General features: G+C 38.8%; 1 protein-coding gene across 4 annotated transcripts in view; it reads right to left on the bottom strand.

Moving 5' to 3' along the window:
• The window catches only part of Afg2a (AFG2 AAA ATPase homolog A), a 170005-nt gene extending 147390 nt beyond the window's left edge, over positions 1-22615 (bottom strand). For 2 of the 4 annotated variants that reach the window (XM_055625897.1, XM_055625899.1), the window contains exons 1-9: positions 22421-22615; positions 18201-18325; positions 16363-16520; positions 10049-10107; positions 8082-8726; positions 7058-7187; positions 6664-6720; positions 3850-3973; positions 992-1247 (exon numbers count right to left, since the gene is read on the bottom strand). In XM_055625897.1, the coding sequence (XP_055481872.1) occupies positions 992-1247; positions 3850-3973; positions 6664-6720; positions 7058-7187; positions 8082-8726; positions 10049-10107; positions 16363-16520; positions 18201-18325; positions 22421-22562 (1696 nt within the window). In that variant the 5' untranslated portion in view covers positions 22563-22615. Of the gene's footprint in view, positions 1-991; positions 1248-3849; positions 3974-6663; positions 6721-7057; positions 7188-8081; positions 8727-10048; positions 10108-16362; positions 16521-18200; positions 18326-18813; positions 18853-22420 lie in introns of those variants that run through there. The other 2 variants (XM_055625898.1, XM_055625900.1) reach the window with 2 other exon arrangements.
• Between the last annotated feature and the right edge of the window lie 67 nt (positions 22616-22682).

Below are 22682 nucleotides of genomic sequence, written 5' to 3'. Positions count from 1 at the left end.
GATTTAAGTATACTTTCCACAGTTGAAAATATTCTGAAATACTCTACAGAAGAGCTTCAAAATAAGTACAGAGGCTGCAAAGATGGCTCAAAGGGGTAAAGCCACAGATGTGCAAACAAAAGGCCAGTCTGGACCCTAATCCCTATGTATAGTAGCAAATGTTTGAAATCTCAGCACTTACAGCAGCATGAGAGGCAGAGAATAGAGAATAATTACCAGAAGCTCAAGGGCCATCCAGCTTGGTGTACGCTGTGGCAAAAAAGGAGATTCTATCTAAAGCAAGATGAATGTTAAGGACCAGACACTGGAAGTCATCTTCTGACCACCAAACATGCACACAGTATGTATGTACACACACATTTTTTATGTTAAAAGTCCCTACCTGCTGCAGGGCATAGCAGCTATACTCTGCCCACTACCTAAGAATGGGGCTACTCTCCCAGGGCCCTTCACTATAAAACCAGACAACTTGGTTCCAATGCCTCCTTTTCAATCCTTTCTCCCTCTTTCTCCCCATGCTGCCCCTACCCTAGCACGTGTTCCTCCTCCCTCATTGCTCCAAAAAACTCTGCCCTGTTTATCTGGCTTGGATTGTCTAATTTTGTCTGCAGAGACAGCCCATCACTTGTTCTCAGCAGGCAATGCATGAGCTAAAAGTAACAGCACATTCTTGAGTTTTGCTACTTAAGGTTTGAACACAAGTACCATACTACTCTGTAAATAAACTGTAACTTCCTGAGTTCCACTACTATCATCATTACTGACATCTGCTCATCTGGTTATGTGTATATGCATACACATATGCTCTACTAGAAGTGGTAAACGTGATGAGGTAGAATTAAACGTGAGGAGGTAGAATTAAGTGTTTTTCCACCTTTATACTTTTCTAAATTATGTTTTTATTTTCTGACTAAACAATGTAAAACTATTTCTATTAAGCGACATAAATTATTAGCCTATAAATAAACTTATCACAAACAGTCACTCTTACCTGCTTCATTACACAAAGCTTTCAAGTCTGCACCAACATATCCATGGGCATTATTTGCCAGCCTCAGAAGCTCAGCTTTAGTGAGCAAGTGTGGCACCCTATGGAGCAGTTTCTGGAGAATATCAAGCCGGTCCTGGGCATTAGGAACCCCTATCTCAATCTCTTTATCAAATCGCCCAGGTCTTCTGAGTGCAGCATCTAGAGCTTGAGGGCGATTTGTGGCCCCAAGGACTAATACCCGTCCTTCACTTCCTTCCTAAGAAAACGAAATAAAAAAAAAAAAAAAATTACATATAAATAAGAACAGAGAAATAAAAATTGACTCTATGGAAAAGAATGAATAGAATGGTCCAGAGCATTAAGAATTAATCCTTATACTTCTAATCATCAATTTCCAAATTTTATTTGTAATTTAAATATTAAAATAAATATTAAATTTATTAACTTCAGCCAGGGATGGTAGCACACACCTTTAATCCAAGCATTAGTGGCAGAGGCAGGCAGATCGCTGATCTTGCAGCCAACCTGGTCTACAGAGCAAGTTCCACAGGACTGCCAGGGCTACACAGAGAAACCTACTCTCGAAAAATCAAAAAGAAAAAAAAATATAAACTGTACTACAGTTTTCTCAAAGATTAGCCCAAATACTTTCTACCTGGGAAAGCTTTTCAGAAGTTTTTCCCCTACTCAGAAGTAAAGACTACAACCTAAGTAGTATTCACACAGAACCAGGCTTGACTAGCAATTAGCTAAGAATTTTCTCACACATTAACTGTTTTTGTTTTTTTAAAGTGTTTAAAATTACACTTACTTACTGTGAGTTTATAAGTACAAGTGTGTGCAAACACACTCACCTAAGCCCCATTCCATGGTGCACGCAGAAGCTAGGACAGAACCTGCAAGAACAGGTCCTCTCCTACCATTTAAGTTCTGGGGATGGAACTCAGGTTGACAGGCTTGGTGGCTAGTTTTTACCTACTAAGCCATCTTGCCAGTACTGTTTTTTAATTGTGATAAAGTTTTCCATTGCAGAAAATATGGAACCATAACCAATATCACTGAATATACAAAGATTTTTTATTCTCTGAAAATGGAGTTAAGAACAGAAAATTGTAAAGAACTATGATCACCATGTTCAGCCACTTTCAAACATTATCCAGCCTTTTTAGTCAGATGGGCCAAAGTATAATTTCAGAGATAAGCATTAATAGAATCCAATGATTTTTCATAAGAAAACTAAAACATCACCACATTTGAGTATACCAGCAGAAAATACATAAACCACTAGGAACTTATAAATTTAAAAGCACACTACCAGGTTCTTAAATGTTTTCAGATTAAAAATCAGTACCACAAGGACACCATTTCATAGATGGCTTATGCCAGTGGCAGGAAAAAGCCACTACCTGCCCTGGTATCTAAGATTCCTCAACAATGATCCTAACTCATCTTTCTTACCAAAGACCTTAGAGCAAAATATTTTTTTTAAAAAACTGAACATCTTTTTTCTTTAAGATTTTATTTATTTATTACTTAAACATGTTCTGCCTGCATATATGATTGAATGCCAGAAAAGGGTACCAGATCTCATTACAAATGGTTGTAAGCCACCATGTGGTTGCTGGGAATTGAACTCAGGACTTTTGGAAGAACAGCCAAGTACTTTTAATCTCTGAGCCATCTCTGCAGCCCCCAGCCCCCAGAACAAATTATAATGAAGCTCTCTGTATCATGGACATCCAGAATCAAAGATCTGGCCTGCTTAAAGAAATATTTAACTAGCCAGGTGTAGCAGCACACACCTGTAATCTCAGCACTTGGAGAGGCAGAGGCAAGTGGATCTTTGTGAGTTCAAGTCCAGCCTGGTCTACAAAGTGAGTGCAGGACCACCAAGGACATACAAAGGAATCCTGTCTTGAAAAACAAACAGACAACAAGGTTTAACTGACTGAATACTAAAACATCACATTATTTTCTCACATATGTTTCCTACCAATGGGAAATAAGACCAAACACTCCTATTGCTTTTTAAAGTGCAAAAAGGTGTGGGACTACATGCTTTCTAAAGTTTCTCTTGGTGCTAACTTATGAGTCTAAGAACTTTGGTCATTTTCAGTCTAATCTAAGAAGTATTTTTCTGATTAACAGTCTAATCAAAAGTCTCAAAGAATTTTCCTTCACTCCTGTTCTATATTAGTCCTTTACACAATTAGCCTATGCTATTTTTACTAATATTCGAATATAACACTGGCTGTAGTAGCACATATCTACAATCAGAGTACTTAGGAGGCCACTAGGGAATAACTGAGTTTTTAGGACGCTTGAGTTAATACAGCAAGACTCTACTTCAAGGAAAAAAAAGACTCATGAGTTACACAGCAAGAATTATCTCAAGGTGAGAAAAAAAGACCCATGAACTTATTAAAATTTAGTATATTGAGACAGAATCTCACATAGGCTGGCATCATGCTCTCTATATATCTGGCCTTGAAATGATCTTCTTCCTCAGTCTCCTAATCACTATAAGCATATACCACCATACCCAAGGAAACGCATGAGATTTCTTAATAAAACGTGCTAAAATTCAATAAGGAATCTTCTTTATTGATATGTGCTTAGGGTTTTAAATTATTATCATGTGTAACATGCACGCACACACATCATGATAAATTATTTTACATAATAGAAAAACATGCCAGGCCTCTCCATTATTAAGCAGTTTGCTGAAACAAATTACTTTCTGAGTGTTAACCTAGCCTCATGCTTGACGATATTCCCTTATCCTAAAATACTCATAGACCCAGTTACATCTGGAAGATTTTGCTATTCCATACTCTAAATACTATTGTTGTACTTACTGAGCCAATGCCATCCATCAATGTTAAAAGTGAAGCTACAACTCTCTTCTCCACTTCATTCTGAGCTCCTTCTCTTTTAGGACAAAGTGCATCCAGCTCATCAATAAAAATAATTGAAGGGTGCCTAAAACATATCAAATTAAATAGGTAACATTTAATTTTAGTGTAAAATTTTAACTAAAGTACAACATACTAATTTCAATTTTATTTATCAATATTAAAAACAAAAACACTAAAGTGTTAAATCAAAAAACTCTTACAAGTAATTCTAGTGCAAAGTTATCAACCTTACATTCTAGCCTATCTGCCTTCACAAAAGGCTTTTGTGTGTCCTAGGAATAGCAAAGAGTCAGTAAAAGAAAATACAGACTATTCCAAACAAAAAAATTTTCAAAAGATTCATAGAAGTATTGGCAAGATACTTAAAAGCATGGATAAAATGACAGGAGCTAAACAGCTCCTATTACAGTCCCCAAGAAGAGAAAGGAAAACCAAAGAGCCACCACTCTCAAAAGATTGGTGAAGACACAGGCCAAAGTCCTACACTCCCTCACAAGCCTCAAAGACAGTTGTAATTTTCAACGAGACAGCGATTCTTTTGGCAGATGGGTCAGCAAAGGGGAATCCCAGTTTATGTATGACACTAAGGGCAGAGGTTCCTATTATTTGAAAGTGACCTAAAATGAGACAAAGCGCTAAGAGGCAGTTGTGGAGAGCCTGAGGCCAAACACTGACAAGCTCAAGAAGCTCTGCTCTGTCAATGAAGTGCACAGAAAAAGGGGAGACTACCAAGGCAGAATGCACAAACTGAAGACTGTCATGTGATATTCTAGCCCTGAGCCAAAGGAGATAAACTGATAGTACATAATAAAGCCTAGAGCCTTTGGTCGGCATAATACTAACTGGGGGAAAATGAAAGCCTCTAAAATCAGGAACAACACAAGTATACTTACCCTTAACACTCCATCTCAATACCCATTCACAGGCACAGCAGTAAGATTAGAAAAATAAAAGGGACAGCTCGGACTATAACTGAGTGGTTATCTATTTGTATCCATTAAGCTCTAGGATCAATCCTCAGTATTGTTCAAAAGAAAAGGAAAATGAAAAGAGAAAAGAAAAGAGGTGCAAACAGAAAAGAAAGAAGTTCCAAGTATCTCAACTCAAAAATGGCAAGATTCTATATATAAGAACCTAGAAAACTGTTAGACCTGGTAAATAGTTACAGCAAAGTAACAGAATATAAAATCAACATGAAAATGTATATAATACCAAACTTTCCCAAAGAGAAATTAGGACAAATAATCCCATTCACATCCATTCATAGTAATTTAAACAAAGGAAAAACCAACCTAAGAACAAATCTAACCAAGCAGGTGCACAGACCTCTACATGAAAACTTTAAGTCACTGAAAAAATATAAAGCAGGCAAGAGAATTTAAAGTCCTCCCACGCAATGGACTGACAGTTAATACTATAAAAATGGTTACAAAAGTTACTAAAAGCAACCTATAGATTTAACGCATTTCCTATCAATTTCCAGTGACATTCTTCACAAATACCAGGAAAAAAAAGTCAGAATTTATGCAGAAGAACAAAAGACTCCATGATGGATAGCTTTAAATGTCAACTTGACATAACCTAGAATTATCCTAGAGTTTCATTAAGAAACTGTCTACATTGAGTTGGTCTATAGGTGTGTCTCTGCGGGACTCTGTCTTAAGTTAATGGATAGGGAAGACACCATTCCCTACATGTTCTCAACTATAAAGAGTGGAAAACTCAAGCTGAACATAAGCAAGTGAATATGTATGCACTCATTCCTCTCTGCTCTTGAATGTGGATGTGATGTGACCAGCTGCTTCAAGTTCTGACTGCCTGATGTTCCCATAATGGACTACAACCTAGAATAGTGAGCTATGAAAAAATACAAAACCTTGACCTACTTAACTGCTTTCTATTAGAGCATTTTATCACAGCTATAGAAATTATTAGGCTATAAAAATAGACCCCTTTGGCAAAGTATTACATCCCCATTTATGTACTGGGAATCAATCAAATGAACTGGGTTTGATTCAGAGTACCTCCACAGGGGATCAACAATAGTCTGTAATACCTGTTCTAGGGGTATTTGACACCCGGTTCTGGCCTCCACAGGCACTGCATGCATACATACCTGCAGGCAAAATGCCCATACACATAAATGTAAATCTTGAAAAACAAACCAGCATGTTACTGACACAAAACCAGACACACAAACTAATGGAATAAAATAGAGGACATAGCGGCTGCCACCTAATTTTTAACAAGATTCTAAAACAGTCACTGGAAGGAAAAAAGCCCTTCAACAAATGATGCCAGAAAAAGTAAATGTCCACATTCAGAATGAACGTAGCTCTGTATTTCTCACACTAAACCAAACATATGCAAAGCAAAACTTTAACATAAAACTGGACTGAAACTCCTAGAGGAAATCATGGGCAAAACACTTTTAAGACTTTCCGAAAAAGACTCCAATAGTGCAATAAATAATCCCAATAACTGACACACTAAGTCTATTCTTAGGAGATGAATCTATGGCCAGGTCAAATTTCCTACCAATGCCTAATTCTTCTACTTTGTCATTCAGTAACTTCTTTAATCAAACTTCCACAACAGTATTAGGCACAAACAGATTAGAGAACATTTTCTTAAATTTCCCATCAGTTTATAAGGCCATAACGATCTTTGTGCTATCCCTTAGCTTTGCATAAAATGGTACTATTTCACTTAAACAAGCCTCTCTGCTTCCGAAGCATGAACTACTAACAATACCGTAGAGTGGCTTCAGCAAATATCTGCCGTAATCTTGCTTCGGTCTCACCATAGAATCTGCAATGAACAAAAAAAAGTATGAACATTTCTTACTGTTTATAAAACTTTTTCTATAACAGTCTGAATTTTCAAGCATTTCTGAAATACTTTAAATTACTTTCAAAACTTATTTTTAAATTTTGTACATACTATAAATTTAGAAGGACATGTTATAATTGTAGGTCAGGCTAGGCTCCGTAGTTAAGACCACGCCTCAGAAAAAAAGAGCAGATTTAAAATATTCCAAAATCATTTAATGTGTGAAATATTTTTGCCAGAATGTAACACACAGAAGCCATATCTAAGATATATATGCTTAGTAATGTTCACTTTACTTATTAAGTCATATACCTACTTGCTTATAATTTCAGGACCATTAATTACAGAAACATAAGCTCCAACTTCATTAGCAACAGCCTTAGCAATCATTGTCTTTCCGGTACCTGGGGGACCATAGAGTAACAACCCTCTTGGTGCTGGAATTCCTACAAGAACAAAACAAAACAAAACAAAACAACAGTGCATTCTGTAGGATTATTAATTTTCTTGTTAAACTGCCATACAACTTCCAATATGAGTTAGAATGGCAGTTTTTCAGGTACTACAACTAAGAATCAGACCTTTCCTCTACTGCCCAGAAAGCTGTACTGTCTATCCCAAATCCTAAGCCCCAGCAATAACTTTCTCTTTCTCTTAGAGATCACAAACCAAGGGAAGAATGTACATTTTTGTTTGGTTATTTAATTTAATTTTTTTTTTTTTAAAGAGCCCTAGTCTTGTCCCATCCCAGGTAGCACAGTTCAAAAATCAGAACACAACATACGTTCTTCCAACTTATATTCTTAAGTAATACAAACATTGCTAGCAAATATATAAACCCATGGGTTGGTTCCTTTTACATACATAAAAATTGATGAGAAAGGAAAAAAGGGAGGGGGGATAACACATAACAAATATAAGCAAAGAATCTGGAAAGCAACCATACAGGAATAAATAGCTCTGAGTTTCCTAGAAGTCAAGTTACTTCCTTAACCACTTGGTTCAAGGCAGATACACACAGAACTACATTTCCTAACAAGTTTTAATGAAACCATGACTATCTTTGGTTTAGACATCACAGCTTATCTAGCATAACAAGATACTTTCTGAAGATCCAGTATACCAGCAATGGATAATATGCTATCAGAAGAGACACATCGCCACTCACACATATTACAAGTTAAAAGACCAAGCAGAGGGTAAATTGCTTCACCATCATCTCCCAAAGCAACTAGAACACATGACTCAGGAAGTAAGGACAGGATTATTAGAAAGTGGAACTAACCAACTGCTTTTGAGTTTGAATGTAACATAAATACAGTAAACTAAAGGTGACATACCATAACTCTTGAAAAGTTCAGGCTTCTTGAGAGGCAGTTCAATTATTTCTCTTATTGCTTTCAGTTGACTGTTCAAGCCTCCAATCATGTCATAAGTTACTTTAAACTGGCTGTCTTGTTCTTTTGAATTTGTACAAACTTTTCTAAGATTGATTCTTGTTGTCGAAGAAATAAAATAAAAAGTATCAGTATTGTTCTTTGTCCCTGCACTGGTAGATTTTAGCAGTTTCTCTTCATTAATAGGTTGTGTATTTCCATCTCTGGATGAATCAAAACTATACTTAAGACCCGAGGTTTCCTGTAGCCCAAGTCCACTGCCATCCCCAGGACTCTGTGAAACATCCAAAAAAACTTCATCAGCTTTATTCATAATTCTGTCATTAACAGGTTTACAGGGAGTACTCTGTGATGCTGGGCTCTGAGGCTCTTTCAGATCCAACTGGCTTAGCTGGAAGGATATATCCACGTCACTGCTTTCCATGCTGGAATGTTCAGAGGTCGCTCCCTGGATATCAGTGCCAGAGGAACTCTGAGGCTTTCCCAATGTTGTGCCATCTGTCCCTTTGACTTGCAACACTTGTAACTTGCAGAGTCGTCCATAGAATGTACAGTATAGAAAGTTGCCTGGTAAAACAATCTTCCCATCTAAAAAACAAATTGATTAAATATACATTAACACAATTTCTCCCACTCATCAGTTTTAACAGCAACTTATTTGCTATTAACAAAACCAGAATTCTAATAAAGCAACTGTCACAAAAGACAGAGGGCACATATTCCCCTGGCACAGTATCAGCTGTATAAAAAAATCATTCTTTTAAATCCATGTCAGTAAATCTAAACGTCTATGAATCATAGCAACAAAAGCCTGAATTTACCAAAAAGGCTAAACATAACTGGCACACTGAAGCACTGTGATGGTCCTCCCTGGAAAAAAGTACAAGCACAAAGTTTAAAAAGTCTCAGTTCAAGCACTCATGTGGTATACAAGCACACACGTGTACAAACTTTCACACACATCTAATCAAACTAAAATCAATCTTAAAAATATATATATCAGTTCTAAGGCTGTGGAGATGGCTCAGATAGTGTAATACTTGCTCAGCACACTAAAGGACCTAAACAGATCCCTACCACCCACATAAAAACCAAGACAAACTGACACACCCCTGTACGCCATGCCCTAGGGAAGCAGAGGCAGGAGGACACTAATTAACTAGTCTAGTGGAACCCATGAACTTCAGGTTCAGTCAAAGAATCTTTCTAAATAAATAAAGAAGGTTAAGACGGAAGCACCCAATGCCAGCCTTTGGCCTCCATGTACACTCAGGCACAAACACGTATCAACACTCGAGCACACACTTGTATATGGAAAGGAGACAATCCTGAGTGCCTGAAGCCCAGAGTCAATGTATATACTGACAAGGGCACAGCTACAATAAGGACTCCAAAGCCTCAAACCCACTGTAAATTAGTTATCCATATGCAGCAGGCTCACAAGGACAGCAAAGCTTTCCTGAGGGTCTGGGTGGCATGTGTACAAAAACCAGCAACTGCAGCTTCCTCTTCCTCCCAGGTGTTGACAGCCTGTATCTACCTATAGATACTTCCTACTCAGATAATTTAGCCCATCCCTCATTACTGTACCTAATAAACATGCTGAGGTTCCTGACTGCTGGCAGTAGTTAAGTGCCACTTCATCAGAATGAGCATACTTACACCTGACCTCAGTTTTTCTGTATATGTCTGTGTTTATCTTTTCTTTATTTCTTCACCCCTAGTGAGGGTGTCAGGACCCAAGTCAGGACACAGTACCATACACACATACAGCTTCAGGTCTACCACCAGCTTTGTCTTCAGATGGATATTACCTGAAAACATTTTCTTAGCTATTAAAAATAAATACAAGCATTTTTTTGCTGTTCCTTTGCTGTTTAAAATAGAATAATTTAAATTAATAGTCTCACCCAATTTTCGCAGAATACAACCAGTTAGTTCTTCTTCATTAATTTCCTTATCTTTGTCACTACAGAGAGAAAAAGAAAAACCAATCAGCACTAGGCACACTAAAAACTAAACCACAGGGGCTAGTGAGATGGCTCAGAGATTAAGAGCACTGGCTGCTCTTCCAAAGGTACTGAGTTCAATTCCCAGCAATCACATGGTGGCTCACAACTATCCATAATGAGTTCTGGTGCCCTCTTCAGGCATGTAAGCAGAACACTATATACATAGTAAATAAGTCTTTAAAAACAAAACAAAACACCTAAACCACAAAAAAGTGACATGCAGAGCTATATTAAAGACCAGAATAATAATTTGTTTAAAACCTGAATGATTTTGGCAATGACTTACATTTTTCAGATATGTACTACTTGCAGGAAAATATCTTCAGTTTGATACTACAAAAGCTGGGGTCAGAGATCTTCAAAACACAGGATACTATCCATTAGAAGACCACGAAACCATAAAAACTAATGCCATATGTTATCATATACCACATTACAATGGTAAATACTTCATAAAACATTTTCTCATACAAATATATTTATATACATATAAATAAACACACATATACATATTATATCGAAGTACACATATAAACACACAGTACTGTACATGATAAGCTACAATCAGAAGGACATTTCTGTGTGATGTCAGTCAAACACATCTAATCACCCCCTGCCTAATCACCCCCTTTCTGAACTTGCCTAGCAGAGAAATGTTTTTATTCATAGGTAATTTCATTCCCTTTATGTATTTACCCATTAGCTCTTCAGAGAAATAAAATCCTGTGCAGCACATTACCTGAAGAGGTACAAGTAGAAAAAGAAGAATGTACTGACTGCAATGGAAACTGATCCTGAGAGATGCCTAAGAGAAAACAGGGCTCATACATCTGAATGCTTGGTTCCCCAGTTGGTGGACCTGTTCGAGATCTAGGAATCAGTGTCTCCTCCACGAGAGTAAGGAAGTCCAGGAAGTGGGAACATCTACATCACAGCACTTATTTTTAAAAGCTTTCTTTTAAATAGTTCCCAAGAGCCAGACAGATGGTTCAGAGGGTGTTCATTGGCCAAGCATGAGGACCCTACTTTGGACCTCTAGTACCCACATAAACACCGGCTGGGCCTGTAACCCCAATACTGTGAAAGAGGATATAACAGGTGAAAGCTGGGAACTTGCAAGCCAACAAGTCTAGCCAAAATGGCACACTCCAGATTCACCGAGGAAAAAAAAAAAAAAAACAAATGAATAAATAGATGAATGCAGACAGACAAGACAAAAAAAGATGAGGTGTTTGAGAAAGACATCCTGAGGTCAATCTCTGGCATCCATACCTTTATCTTACCCCTACATACATTTGTACATACATGCACATATTACCCACAAAAGAAAACATTTTAAATGATTAAAGTCATCAATACATGGACATTCTTTTCCTCTTCCATGTCAGAAGAAATATGGAAACAAAAGAAACCAAAATTTGTCCATCTCTGTCAGTGAACCAAGGAATGGAGGTAGTTTTGTGCAAGAGATTTATTAGCAAGCTCATTTAGTCAAAATATAAACTGTTTGAATATGGTTGAAACTCTTATCTGTGAATTCACCTCACTAAAAAATACACCCAGGATGACAGAATAATTGTTGTGGCTATGGATATATTATATCCAATAACTATATTGTCAATGGAGATAGACTAAGGTAATACTATGCCTTTTGTTTCAGCTCTGACCCAGAGATAATGCAAGACAGATGTGATACAGTGCAAAGTCTAGCTTTGGAACCAGATGGACAAAGTTTGAACCCAACTCCACAAGGAGACAGTTTCATGCAAATTCCTTAACATGTTTGATGCTCGTATTCTCTGATGCAGCACAAGCAAAATCTTCCCAGACTAGTATCTTCAAGTATTCAAAATCAGTCTATGTAAGATATGCATAGCTATGCAAATCCCTCACCAAGAACAATATTCTGTCTTCTCTATCAAAGTAAATGAACATTACTACCACAAATAAACAATACTTAATTTAACCTAAATGAGTTATATTTCTAAAATACCAAATACTTTTAAGATGTGTTTTAATATATGTGTATGTGCACTGTGCGGTAGAAGGCACTGAATGAACACCGTAGAAATGAAAAATAGGTGACTGTGAGCCACCATGTGGGTGCTGAGAATAGAAGCCGAGTCTTTTTGCCTGAGCAGCAAATACTCTTAATGCTCAAGCAGTCTCTCCAGCCCTTACTTACTCATTAACTGGGTAAGATATAGTTACAAAAAATGAAGAATGAGTATGGATAAAATCACTTCCACTTTAGAAGAAGCTATGACACAACTAACAAAATCCCCCAGCTATCCAGATTTAAATTACTGACTTTTCTAACTAGAATTAATTTCCATGTTTACATTCTGCTGCCCTACTTAAAATGCAAAATTTTTAATTAAAATTTAAAATCCAAGATTTTATTTAAATACACAATCTTCCATAATCACTCAACACTGCTCAGCCCCATTAAGATGAGATTAATTCAGCTGGGTGTGGTGATGCATGCCTTTAATCCCAGAACTCAGGGAAGCAGAGGCAGGTGGATCTCTGAGTTCAAGGCCATCCTGGTCTACAAAAGAGTCCAGAACAGCCAAGGCTACACAGAGAAACCCTGTCTCTATAAAATAAAAGAATAAAATAAAAAAGATGAGACTAATTCATAGATAATAACTAATGCTAATTCCAGCCAACAATTATTCCTACTTCATGTATCACTGTTCCATCACATTCTGATAATAATCTGCTTTGACAGAACAGTACCACTAAGCACTTCATGAAATATACAACTTTCCCACACTGAGACCATTTCATTTGCTACAAAGGGGATAAATAAGCCAGTCAAACACCTATGAGCCTATCACTTAAGAGAGTAAAACAGGAAGATTATGAGATGGAGGCTACCCTGGGCTACCTAGTGAGATCCTGAATGGGGGGGGGGGGGGGGCAGAGTTGGGGATGGGAATAGATATCTTGAAAAGTATAAAGGAAAATAAAAATCAAAAGGATAAAGGCATATTTCACTCACTTACAAATGTGTATATGATATGATTATAGCTATCTTTCTACTGTGGTGAAAAAGCACCATGACCAAGGCAACTTAGAAAGGATTTACTTTGAGGATTCCAGAGGATTAGAATCCATGAGCATCATAGTTGGGAACATGGCAGCAGGTAATGGCTGCCATGGTGCCAGAAAAGTGGCTGAGAACTAACATATGACCCATAAGCACATGGCAGAGAGATTTAACTGGGAATGGTGTGGCTCTTGAAACCTCAAAGACATACTTCCTCTAACAAGGCCACACCTCCTCATCCTCCCCAAACAGTTCCACCAACTGGGAACCAAGCATTCAAATACATGAGACTATGCAGACTATTCTCAATCAAACCAGCACACATGTATAAGCATATAATATATAAAACTGATTCTCACAATTATATTCGTTACTTTTCCTCTCTGCTTTTCAATGTTTATTAAATGGTTACTTTATGTTCAGAAAACAGTTTCCCATCTTCAAAGGGAGAAGGATGCCAAAACTCAAGCTCAGAATATATAAAAGAAGAAAACAATTTTAAATCAAGATGATGACTAGAAAAAGTTTTTGGACTCCTACATATATATTCCCTAAATTACTACCAAGCTGATATTAAATTATCAAAAAGTACTTTTATAAAGTAAATATGGGTCAGACTTTCATCTGCTATCAGTCTAACTCAAAATCTTATTAGATATGCCCAAAACGACGGGTGAGACACTTTATTCACCTTTCAGGCAGAGCTATGTAAACAGCTTTTTGTTTTTACTAGGATGAATGTGAGTTAAACATGCAATCAAGTTATTTGCTTCATCTATCCTAAGTAACAATTATTTCTTGAGCTGCCTGCAGTAGCACATACACAAAGTACTCAAAAGGATGAGGCAGGAGTAAACCAGCCTAGGCTACAAAGTAAAACGGCTTTAAAACCACAAATGGAGAGATGGCCCAATGCTAAAAGCGTTTGCTACTCTGATAGAGGTTTGGGTTCAGTTATCTCCCAACCACCTGCAATTCCATTTTGAGGGAATTCTACTCTTCCTTCTGGCCTTTGCAAGCACCAGGCATAAGCAACGTAAGAAGTACATATATATACCCAAGCAACATATTAAAAATAGTAAAAATAAAATTTAAAGCATTTCTATTTGTAGTTGATTAACAAATAAACTACAAGACTGAAGAATATTCAGCCATAAATGGGGCACATATACCAAATCCTCTCCCTCCAAGACTAGAGATCACCGTGGAAGTCAGCATTAGAAAGAGTGTAGAGACACTGTGTACAAGGAAGCAGTGTCTTCTGGACATAGCAGGAGTTACACATATGAACTAACAGCCACTGTGACAGCATGCACAAAACCAAGCCAGACAAATCCCAGAAGAGGTGGGGGAGGAGTGGGCACACAGACCAAACCCAGAACAGGCACTAACTGGAGAGCAACTGTTAGGTGCTGAGAAGATTCCGTTTTCTTTAAAAGTACAGATCCTGGTAATCATCCAAGAACATGTGGGCAGCAAACTAGTCTCAACAGCTTTAGAAAAACATAACGTAATGTTGAGCAGGGAATTACGGTTGGGTCTGAGAAGCGTTCATGGAAAGAATATGGTTGAGGCACACTGTGTTCAATTCTCAAAAGAATGAATCAAAAAGAGAAAATTCTTTAAAGTTATCAAACTGATAAGACATTTTACAAAATGCTGACACCAAAAAGGAAAAATGATCTGTACTAGTTTTTCAACTGAAGGTTCTCTGGCTTATAAGAAACATGAATATTGAGTCTAAAGACATCCGTACTATTTTTCTCTGTAAGCCATTCATTCTTCTTTCAACATTTTTTTAAGCCTTTAACTCAGACTGTAACTCAATGTAGACTTAGTTCTTTATCTTGCTGAAATATTTCTAGGGGTTCTTTCTCATTAAGAAATTAATTTTTATACATTGTTAATTATAACATGTACTTGACATGCTCATATTGGAATAAATATGCTTCAGTGGCAAAGAGAAAAAAACGCATTTATCTGGTCACAACATGCTGCTACTCTTATGTTAACTGTAAGTACCCTGATTTAATTGCAAGTTAAGATGAAACACACTGATAAGTATTCATCAGCTATAATCTCTTTCACTTAAAATGTTAGGGCTAAAAGCCAGGTGCAGCAGTACCTGATTGTAATCCCAGTAGAGGCAGGCAGATTTCTGAGAGTTCAAGGCCAGCCTGGTCTGCAGAATAAGTCCAGACAGATATGGCTTCACAGAGAAACACTGTCTCAACAGACCAAAAAAGAGTCAGGGCTACTTAACTACCAAGTCTTTTATCCATCAATTATATTCACCCATTTAAGTTTATGCTATCTTACATAGTATACCTCTACTCATTTAACATACATGACTATCAAGTACTCAAAATTTGGCTTATAATGGGAGTAATAATATGTGTAAAGCCCTGGTTTCCATCCCAACACAAAGCAGAAATTTTCCGGTACCTATAGGTAGTAGCAGATGGGTCATAAGTTCAAGGCCAGTCTGAGCTACATAGTAAGACCTTGTCTAAATAAAACAAATGTGGTATAAGTACAACAGACACATGAGATTTTAAAGATTTCATCGAGAAAAATACCTTTTCAGTAACTTTTTTAAATTATATACTAAAATTTTTCATATAGTAAGTTAAAGAAAATCTGTAAGAATCCAGTTTATCTGTTTAAAAAACCCAAAATCGATGCATGGTGGTGGCACAGGCCTTTAATTTCAGTAACTGGGAGGCAGAGACAGGTGGATCTCTATGAGTTTCAAGGCAGCCTAGTCTACAGAGCGAGTTCAGGACAGTCAGGGCTACACAAAGAAACCCTGTTAAAAAAAAAAAAAAAAAGAAAAACCAAAATAAATTGAACACATTTGTACCTCTCATTATATTTCTTTCTTGTTTTTTTTAAAGATCTATTTATTTTATTTTATGTGTGTGAGTGTTTTGCTAGCATGCATGTCTGTGAACCACACTGTGTGTAGTGTGTTCACTAGATTCAACGGAACTAGAGTTATGGATGATTGTGATCCACCATGTGGGCACTGGGAACCAAACCTGGACCTCTGTAAGAACATGGACTCTCAACCACTAAGCCATCTCTCCAGACCTCTCTCAATACATGTCTATCGGGCAGCTTTCAGCAAGACAGTCACCAAAGAAAAGAGCCAAACCTCAGTGCCAAGTCCATTTCCTGAGCTTGAAGCACAGCACCCAAGAGAGGCTGGACTTGGATGCTCTCACCAGCTCTCACACCCACATTCTTCTGTGCCATTTCACTCAGGCCAACCTTGCCTCCAGGAAATCCTGCAACTGGCCAGGCTGTATAAACCTACTCAGAGAAAGAAAATAACACTATTAGAAACCTGTATATATAATACCATCAATGAATGTATTAGATGGCAAGCACATCTAACATATAATACATTATTCCCAAACAACATCTGATATAAATTAAATTGCAGTTCAAAAACATAAAATTAATCCTATATAAGGTCACAAATTATTTTTAATGAATTATTATATCTTCTGTGAAGAACAGAAAGAAGTTCAAAATGAGATGAGGGAAAGCAGTTTGTTTGTTTGTTTTTAAAGACAAAGACATTAACAGATGGTGTCTTAGTTAGGGTTTCTATTGCTATGATGAAACAACAAAACCAAAAAGCAAGTTGGGAAGGAAAGGGTTTATTCAGCTAACACTTCCACATTGCTGTTCATCACCAAAGGAAGTCAGGACAGGAACTCAAGCACAGCAGGAACCTGGAAGCAGGAGATGATGCAGAGACTATGGAGGGGTGCTGCTTACTGGCTTGCCTCACATGGCTTGCTCATCCTGCTTTCTTATAGAACCTAGGACTACCAGCCCAGGGATAGCACTACCCACAATAGGCCAGTTAAGAAGAAAGCAGCATCAGCGAGGTGAAATCTTCTAAGAAGTATTTCCTTGAGCACAAAGAGAAGCTGTGTTCAAGAGGCAGCCAAGGTGGTACCTCATGCTAGCAGCTGGACTTGGTAACGTGTAAGAGTCACCCTGGTACTGGTTTTGAAGAAATGAAGGGGTCATGGAGAAAAGCTGAGGCTTGGCCCTGTGAGAGGTGTATCTGCAACTTATTTACAAGTTCCAGGCCAAGCAAAAAAACCCAGCTCAAAACTCAAGAGAGTGTGGCCCAAGAAATATCTGAGGCCTCATTTATATGAAGAAATGTGCACACATAAGCATAAAAAAAAATACACACAAAGATCTTCCACAGATAAAATAAGCAAAAAAATAAAAAATAAAAAAGCTAGGGCAGAGGCAGGAGTTGGCAACAAGGGAAAAAAGCCAAGCTGCTAAAAATCTAGGGGAAACTCTAGTCTTGGGAGTCCCGAGATTCCACATGACATCAAGAAGAAAGACAGAGAAACCCAAGGAGAATAAACAAATGTTTGTATGAAGGACAGGTGCTCTTCTTACCTCAAATCATATTTCTGCAGAGAAATGTATGTAATAGACTAGAAAAACAGAGCTTAGAGTGACATACACCACTATCTTTTTGGGAAAACAAAGACCCTTTCTCTACGGTACGTGTCGATTAGGTACACAACTTGTTTTTTTGAGGAGTTATTATTTCAGTTATGTGTATGTGCTTATTGTGGTATGAGGGTATGTGTCCAGAGAAGCCAGAGGCATCAGGTTCCCCCTGGAGTTGGAGTTACAGGCAATTGTGAGCTGCCGGGTGTAGGTGCTGGGAACGGAGCTCTGATACGTGGAAGAGCAGTACACTTCCTTAACTGCTGAGCCATCTGCTTGAGCAGCCAGATGACTTTCTTTAAAAATACTTTTTTTTTTTTTGAATCAGCAAGATGGTTCAACAGGTAACAGCACTTGCCACCAAACCTGACGACTTGAGCTTGACCCTTGAAACAGACATTAGGAAAGAACCAGCTCCCTACAGAAATACAATTAAAAAATTCTGTTCAACTGACTCTTGCTTGTACTGAAAGTTAAAAGAAAAAGACTAAGGACTTTTACCTCCTGCTTTCCATCCAAACTGGTAAGGAGCACTGGTCGACCTATACATATGTTTGCAGACTTCATAGTGTTAAGTCCAAGATGAACAAGGGAATTTTGGAATGTCTTAGGAACTTTGCCATCTACTATAAAAGAAGAGAGAATTAATTTTATACTATTTTATAACTGAAATTAAGGCATTTTTAAAGAGTAAATGAAAATCCTATACTCATTTAACTGTATCAACGAACTTATCAGGTCCTGAAGAAACGTTCTTTAAAAAGAAAAAAACTAAGGTAAAGCTAAACCTCTCCAAATGTTTGCTGGCAATATGAAAATATAAATGTACAAAGTTTAAAATTAAAAAAAAAAAACAACAAAACTCTCGGTTCATTAAGAGCATACTTGCAGCCAGGCAGTGGTGTCACACACCTTTAATACCAACACTTGGGAGGCAGAGGTAGGCAGCTCTCTGAGTTCAAAGCCAGCATGGTCTACAGAGTGAGTTCTAGGACAGCCAGGACTACACAGAGAAACCATGTCTGAAAAAAACCAAGAGAAAAAAAGAAAAGACAAGACCATAAACCAAAACATACTTGTGGCTGGGGTATTAGTTCTGAAGTAGAGCACTCACCTAGTGTGGCCAGGGCCTTGAGCTCTGTTCTCAGCATTGTCGGAAACAAACAGCAGCAACTACCAAAACTAAGCAGACTTCCAACAGTCTCTGTGCTCTCTGCAGAAAGACTCTGAGTGGCTACTCGGTCTCAATGACTCCAACCAAGAGCTCACACATATGTCTGGCTCCAAAGGCTTGTTTCTACTTCTGAACCACATGATCCAGGTTCAAAGCCTTCCCTAAAAGCCTCCCCAGCTCCCTGTTAATGAACTTCTATCCAAGTCCTTGTTTCCGGATATATTATAAAGTTTTCTGCTTATAACATCTAAACTGACTCACGCTCTCCATAGACTACTACTACCCGTCCTTATTCCTTATAAGACTACTCTCCATAGACTACTACTACCCGTCCTTATTATTCCTCCAGGACTCTACATTTAATGTGAGCAAGCATGTAGGTAAGAGGTCAGTTTAAGGGAGTCCATTCTTTCCTTTACACCAAGCAGAGTCCAGGGGTCAATCACACATCATCACTAACAGCAGCAGGCGCTTAGAGCAACGAGTCACATTACATTCACAATCAAAAAGAAGCAATGAATGCACACATGATCCGCCCGCTTTCTGACTCTGGATGTAATTGACTAGTTCTCTCAAGCTCCTGCCACTGAGGCTTCCTTCAACGAACTATAACCTAGAATTGCGAGTCAGAATCCATTCTCCCTTAGGCTGCTTTTTTCAGGGTATTTTAACACAGCAAAGGAAAGGAACCTACGACAGCTCCCAGTGCATTACAAGTATGCACCACCACATTACAGTTCTCTGTGTTATGTGCCTTGAGGCAGGGTCTCTTACTCAATCAGAAAGAGGTCTGACAACTTTTGGCTAGTCTGGGCCAGTGAGCTCCCAGGATCCACCTAGCCCCAATTATAAGGGTACAAGACACATCCAGCCATACTCAGCTTTTTACATGGCCACTGGATATTCGAACTCAGGTTCTCAAGCTTGCACAGTAAGTGCTCTTGTCCCACCATCCAGCTTTTTTACATAGGTACTTGATATCTGAACTCTGGTCCTAAAGACTGTGCCACAAAACTTTTATCCACTGACTCATTTCACTAGCACATAAAGTCAACTTCAAACAAACATCCATCCTTGCTCTACCGCCTCACGGAGTTTATAATCTAGTAGGATGAGTTCTGTGATGAGTATTGGATAACTCTATAGTTACAAACTAAGACTATACAATAACAAAATACCTAACAAAGTTTATTAGATATGATCTGACCTAATTTGGGAGAATTAGAGACTGCTATTCAAAGAAAGTACTGCTAAAATTCAAGTGTGGAGAAAGAAGAAATAACTAAATACAAAGAGAATTTCTATTTCTCAGCAGAAAAAAAGCATGCAGAAATGCTGTGGCTAGACTGGAGCACGATACATCCTTTAGAGACTAAGAGGGTTGCTTCAGGAAGACCAAAATCATCCAGGGCAGTGTACTGCATCAAGATACTGGTCACAATCCTGACAGCAATGGAAACCCATGAGGATGAATAGCAGGACCATGAAAGGACTTTCATTTTAAAAGATCATTCTAACTAAAAAGTAGAAAAAAAAGTAAGAGAACAAAATTGAAAACAGAGAGATCAAATAACGGCTGTTGTTGTACTTCAGTGAGATGATGGTGTTTGAGTTTGAAATAGACGCAGTACGAATGCTGTGAGAAGTAATACAGAAAATATCTGGATTGGTACAGAAGCAATAGAGCAGCTACAGATGCGCAAATGGGTGGTGTTGTGCCTGACCCCGAGGTTTCAGAATTCTCTAGGTATAACATTTGTATTCCTGGAAGAAGTAGACATAGGAAGTTGATTCTAAAGTGACTTTGAGAAATTGAAGGGACGAGGTAATGGACAGTGCTATTTAAAATAAAGTCTACAAACTACTTGTTGCTAGTTCATAGTTAAGTGAAAAAAACAAAACAAAACAAAACAAAAACCACTTAGAAACTTTTATAAGTTTTATAAGCACTGACTATTTTACGAAAGTGTCAATCTGTGACCTGTTTAACTTTGCTACAGAAAGGGTTAGAAAAATCCTGATGTCAAATCACAACTGAATCAACTCATAAACATCAAGCTTTACAAAAAAAAAAAAAAAAAAATCAAAACTGAAGAGGACATAAATGGGAAACTTAAGCTTTCGATATTCTTGCCATGAAGAATATTTAAAAAAAAAAAAAGATATCAGATTTGAGAAACTTCAATATTTCAGAATCGATGGTAAATCATAATAGTTACCAATGCACATGGAGAAAAGTCAGGAAAATCTAATGATAAATAAAATAAGCAGTGAAATGTTTTATGGAAGAAAAGACCAACAATGCCGAAGGCTACAGTGTCAAAGGCAAGTAATGAAAACCATCCACTGGATTTGCCAACACAGAGACCGACTATCTGTGACCATTACAAAGCAGTTCCCAAGAGATGATGTCATGGAAGTCAAATGGGACCAGGGGTATGTGACTGACAAATGGCAAAGAACTCTGTCTAAAACACAAACACACTCACGCACACACACAAACAAGACAAAAGATACAACATTCATAAAAATAGACCACAATGCAAGTGTCTATGGACACTCAAAACATTATATTAAATGTACACGCGTACACACGCATATACTACATATTTTATAGTATAATGAGTAGGCAATTAAAATGTGTAGAGAGAGGGTGGTGGCAGGAAGAAATTGTGCAGCTTTTCCAGTGTTTTAAGACTGAAGAGAATTGAGCCTGGCTAAATGACAGTGGGAAGGATCTACTCGAAAAAAAGGTTGAGTCTGCAGAACACAACAAGCTGTATTCTGTTTTCTAAAAAAAAACGACGCTAAGGCTAAGATAGTCTTCAAAGTCTTACTGAACATAAAAACCATGCCCCTACTTAGTCTCCTCCGTTTTTTCAAAACAACCACACATCAAGCATGCTAAAAGATTTCCAAGTAAATGACTTTTCAGACGTTAAGACTGTCCATTCACCCAAGCCAACAAAACTGATCTGAGACAAAGGCTCTGGAATCAACTCAATCTGAGCTCAAACATGGACTCTGCCAGCTGGTACCTGGGTAACCCAGAGGGAACTCCGTTAGCTTCTTCGACTCTGCAAAACGGGTATCACTACGGACCCATTTATCACGAGTGACGGCGTGCCGTCACTCGGGGGGGCAAAAACGAAACATCAGAGCACAACGGCCGCTCGGGCAGCACGGGCTCCTCATCAAACTCAAGGCTAAGCTTTTCCGCCCCTGCCGGGTCGACCGGCTAAGAACCACTTCTGGCAGGGCTGGACGAACCGTTCATCTTCAAGGATGAACCTCGGGGGGGGGGGGGGGGGGGGGCGCCGGGCGGGCCCGGGGGGGGGGGGGGGGGGGGGGGGGGGGGGGGAGGCACACGCCAGGCCCGGGGCTCGGTCTCCAGGACTGCCAAGGCGAAAGGAAGAAACGGGAAAACGAAGACCCTCCACATGTGTGCAGAGGCTCCACGCTCCGCGGGCTCCCGGGTCACGCCCACCTCCACACGCCGCGCTCCCCTCAGGCGCCCCAGCCCCGCCGCTGCCCGCGCTTTCCTCACCTTTCTCGAGGAAGTTGGTCACCACGAGCATCCCCGGCTGGGCGAGAGGGGCCGAGCCCTCGCCGGGCGGAGCGGCAGAGAGCGAGGGCGAAGCGCCCTCGGCGCCCTCCTTCTGCCGCTTTCTGTTCTTCTTGGAAGACATGACCGCAAGCTGTCGGAGAAGAGCAGACCGAAAGCCGGCTCAACGTGCGCCGCTCGGGGAGAAAACTTCCGGGTCAGAGGTCAGCCGCTCAGCGCGCAAGCCGTAATGCTCCGCGCAGAG

The sequence above is a fragment of the Psammomys obesus genome, unplaced genomic scaffold, assembly GCF_907164565.1.
Source record: "Psammomys obesus unplaced genomic scaffold, mPsaObe1.curated_primary_1811, whole genome shotgun sequence".
NCBI lineage: Eukaryota > Metazoa > Chordata > Mammalia > Rodentia > Muridae > Psammomys > Psammomys obesus.
The sequence above is the reverse complement of the archived record's forward strand: the minus strand, read 5'-3'. Positions and strand labels throughout refer to the sequence as shown.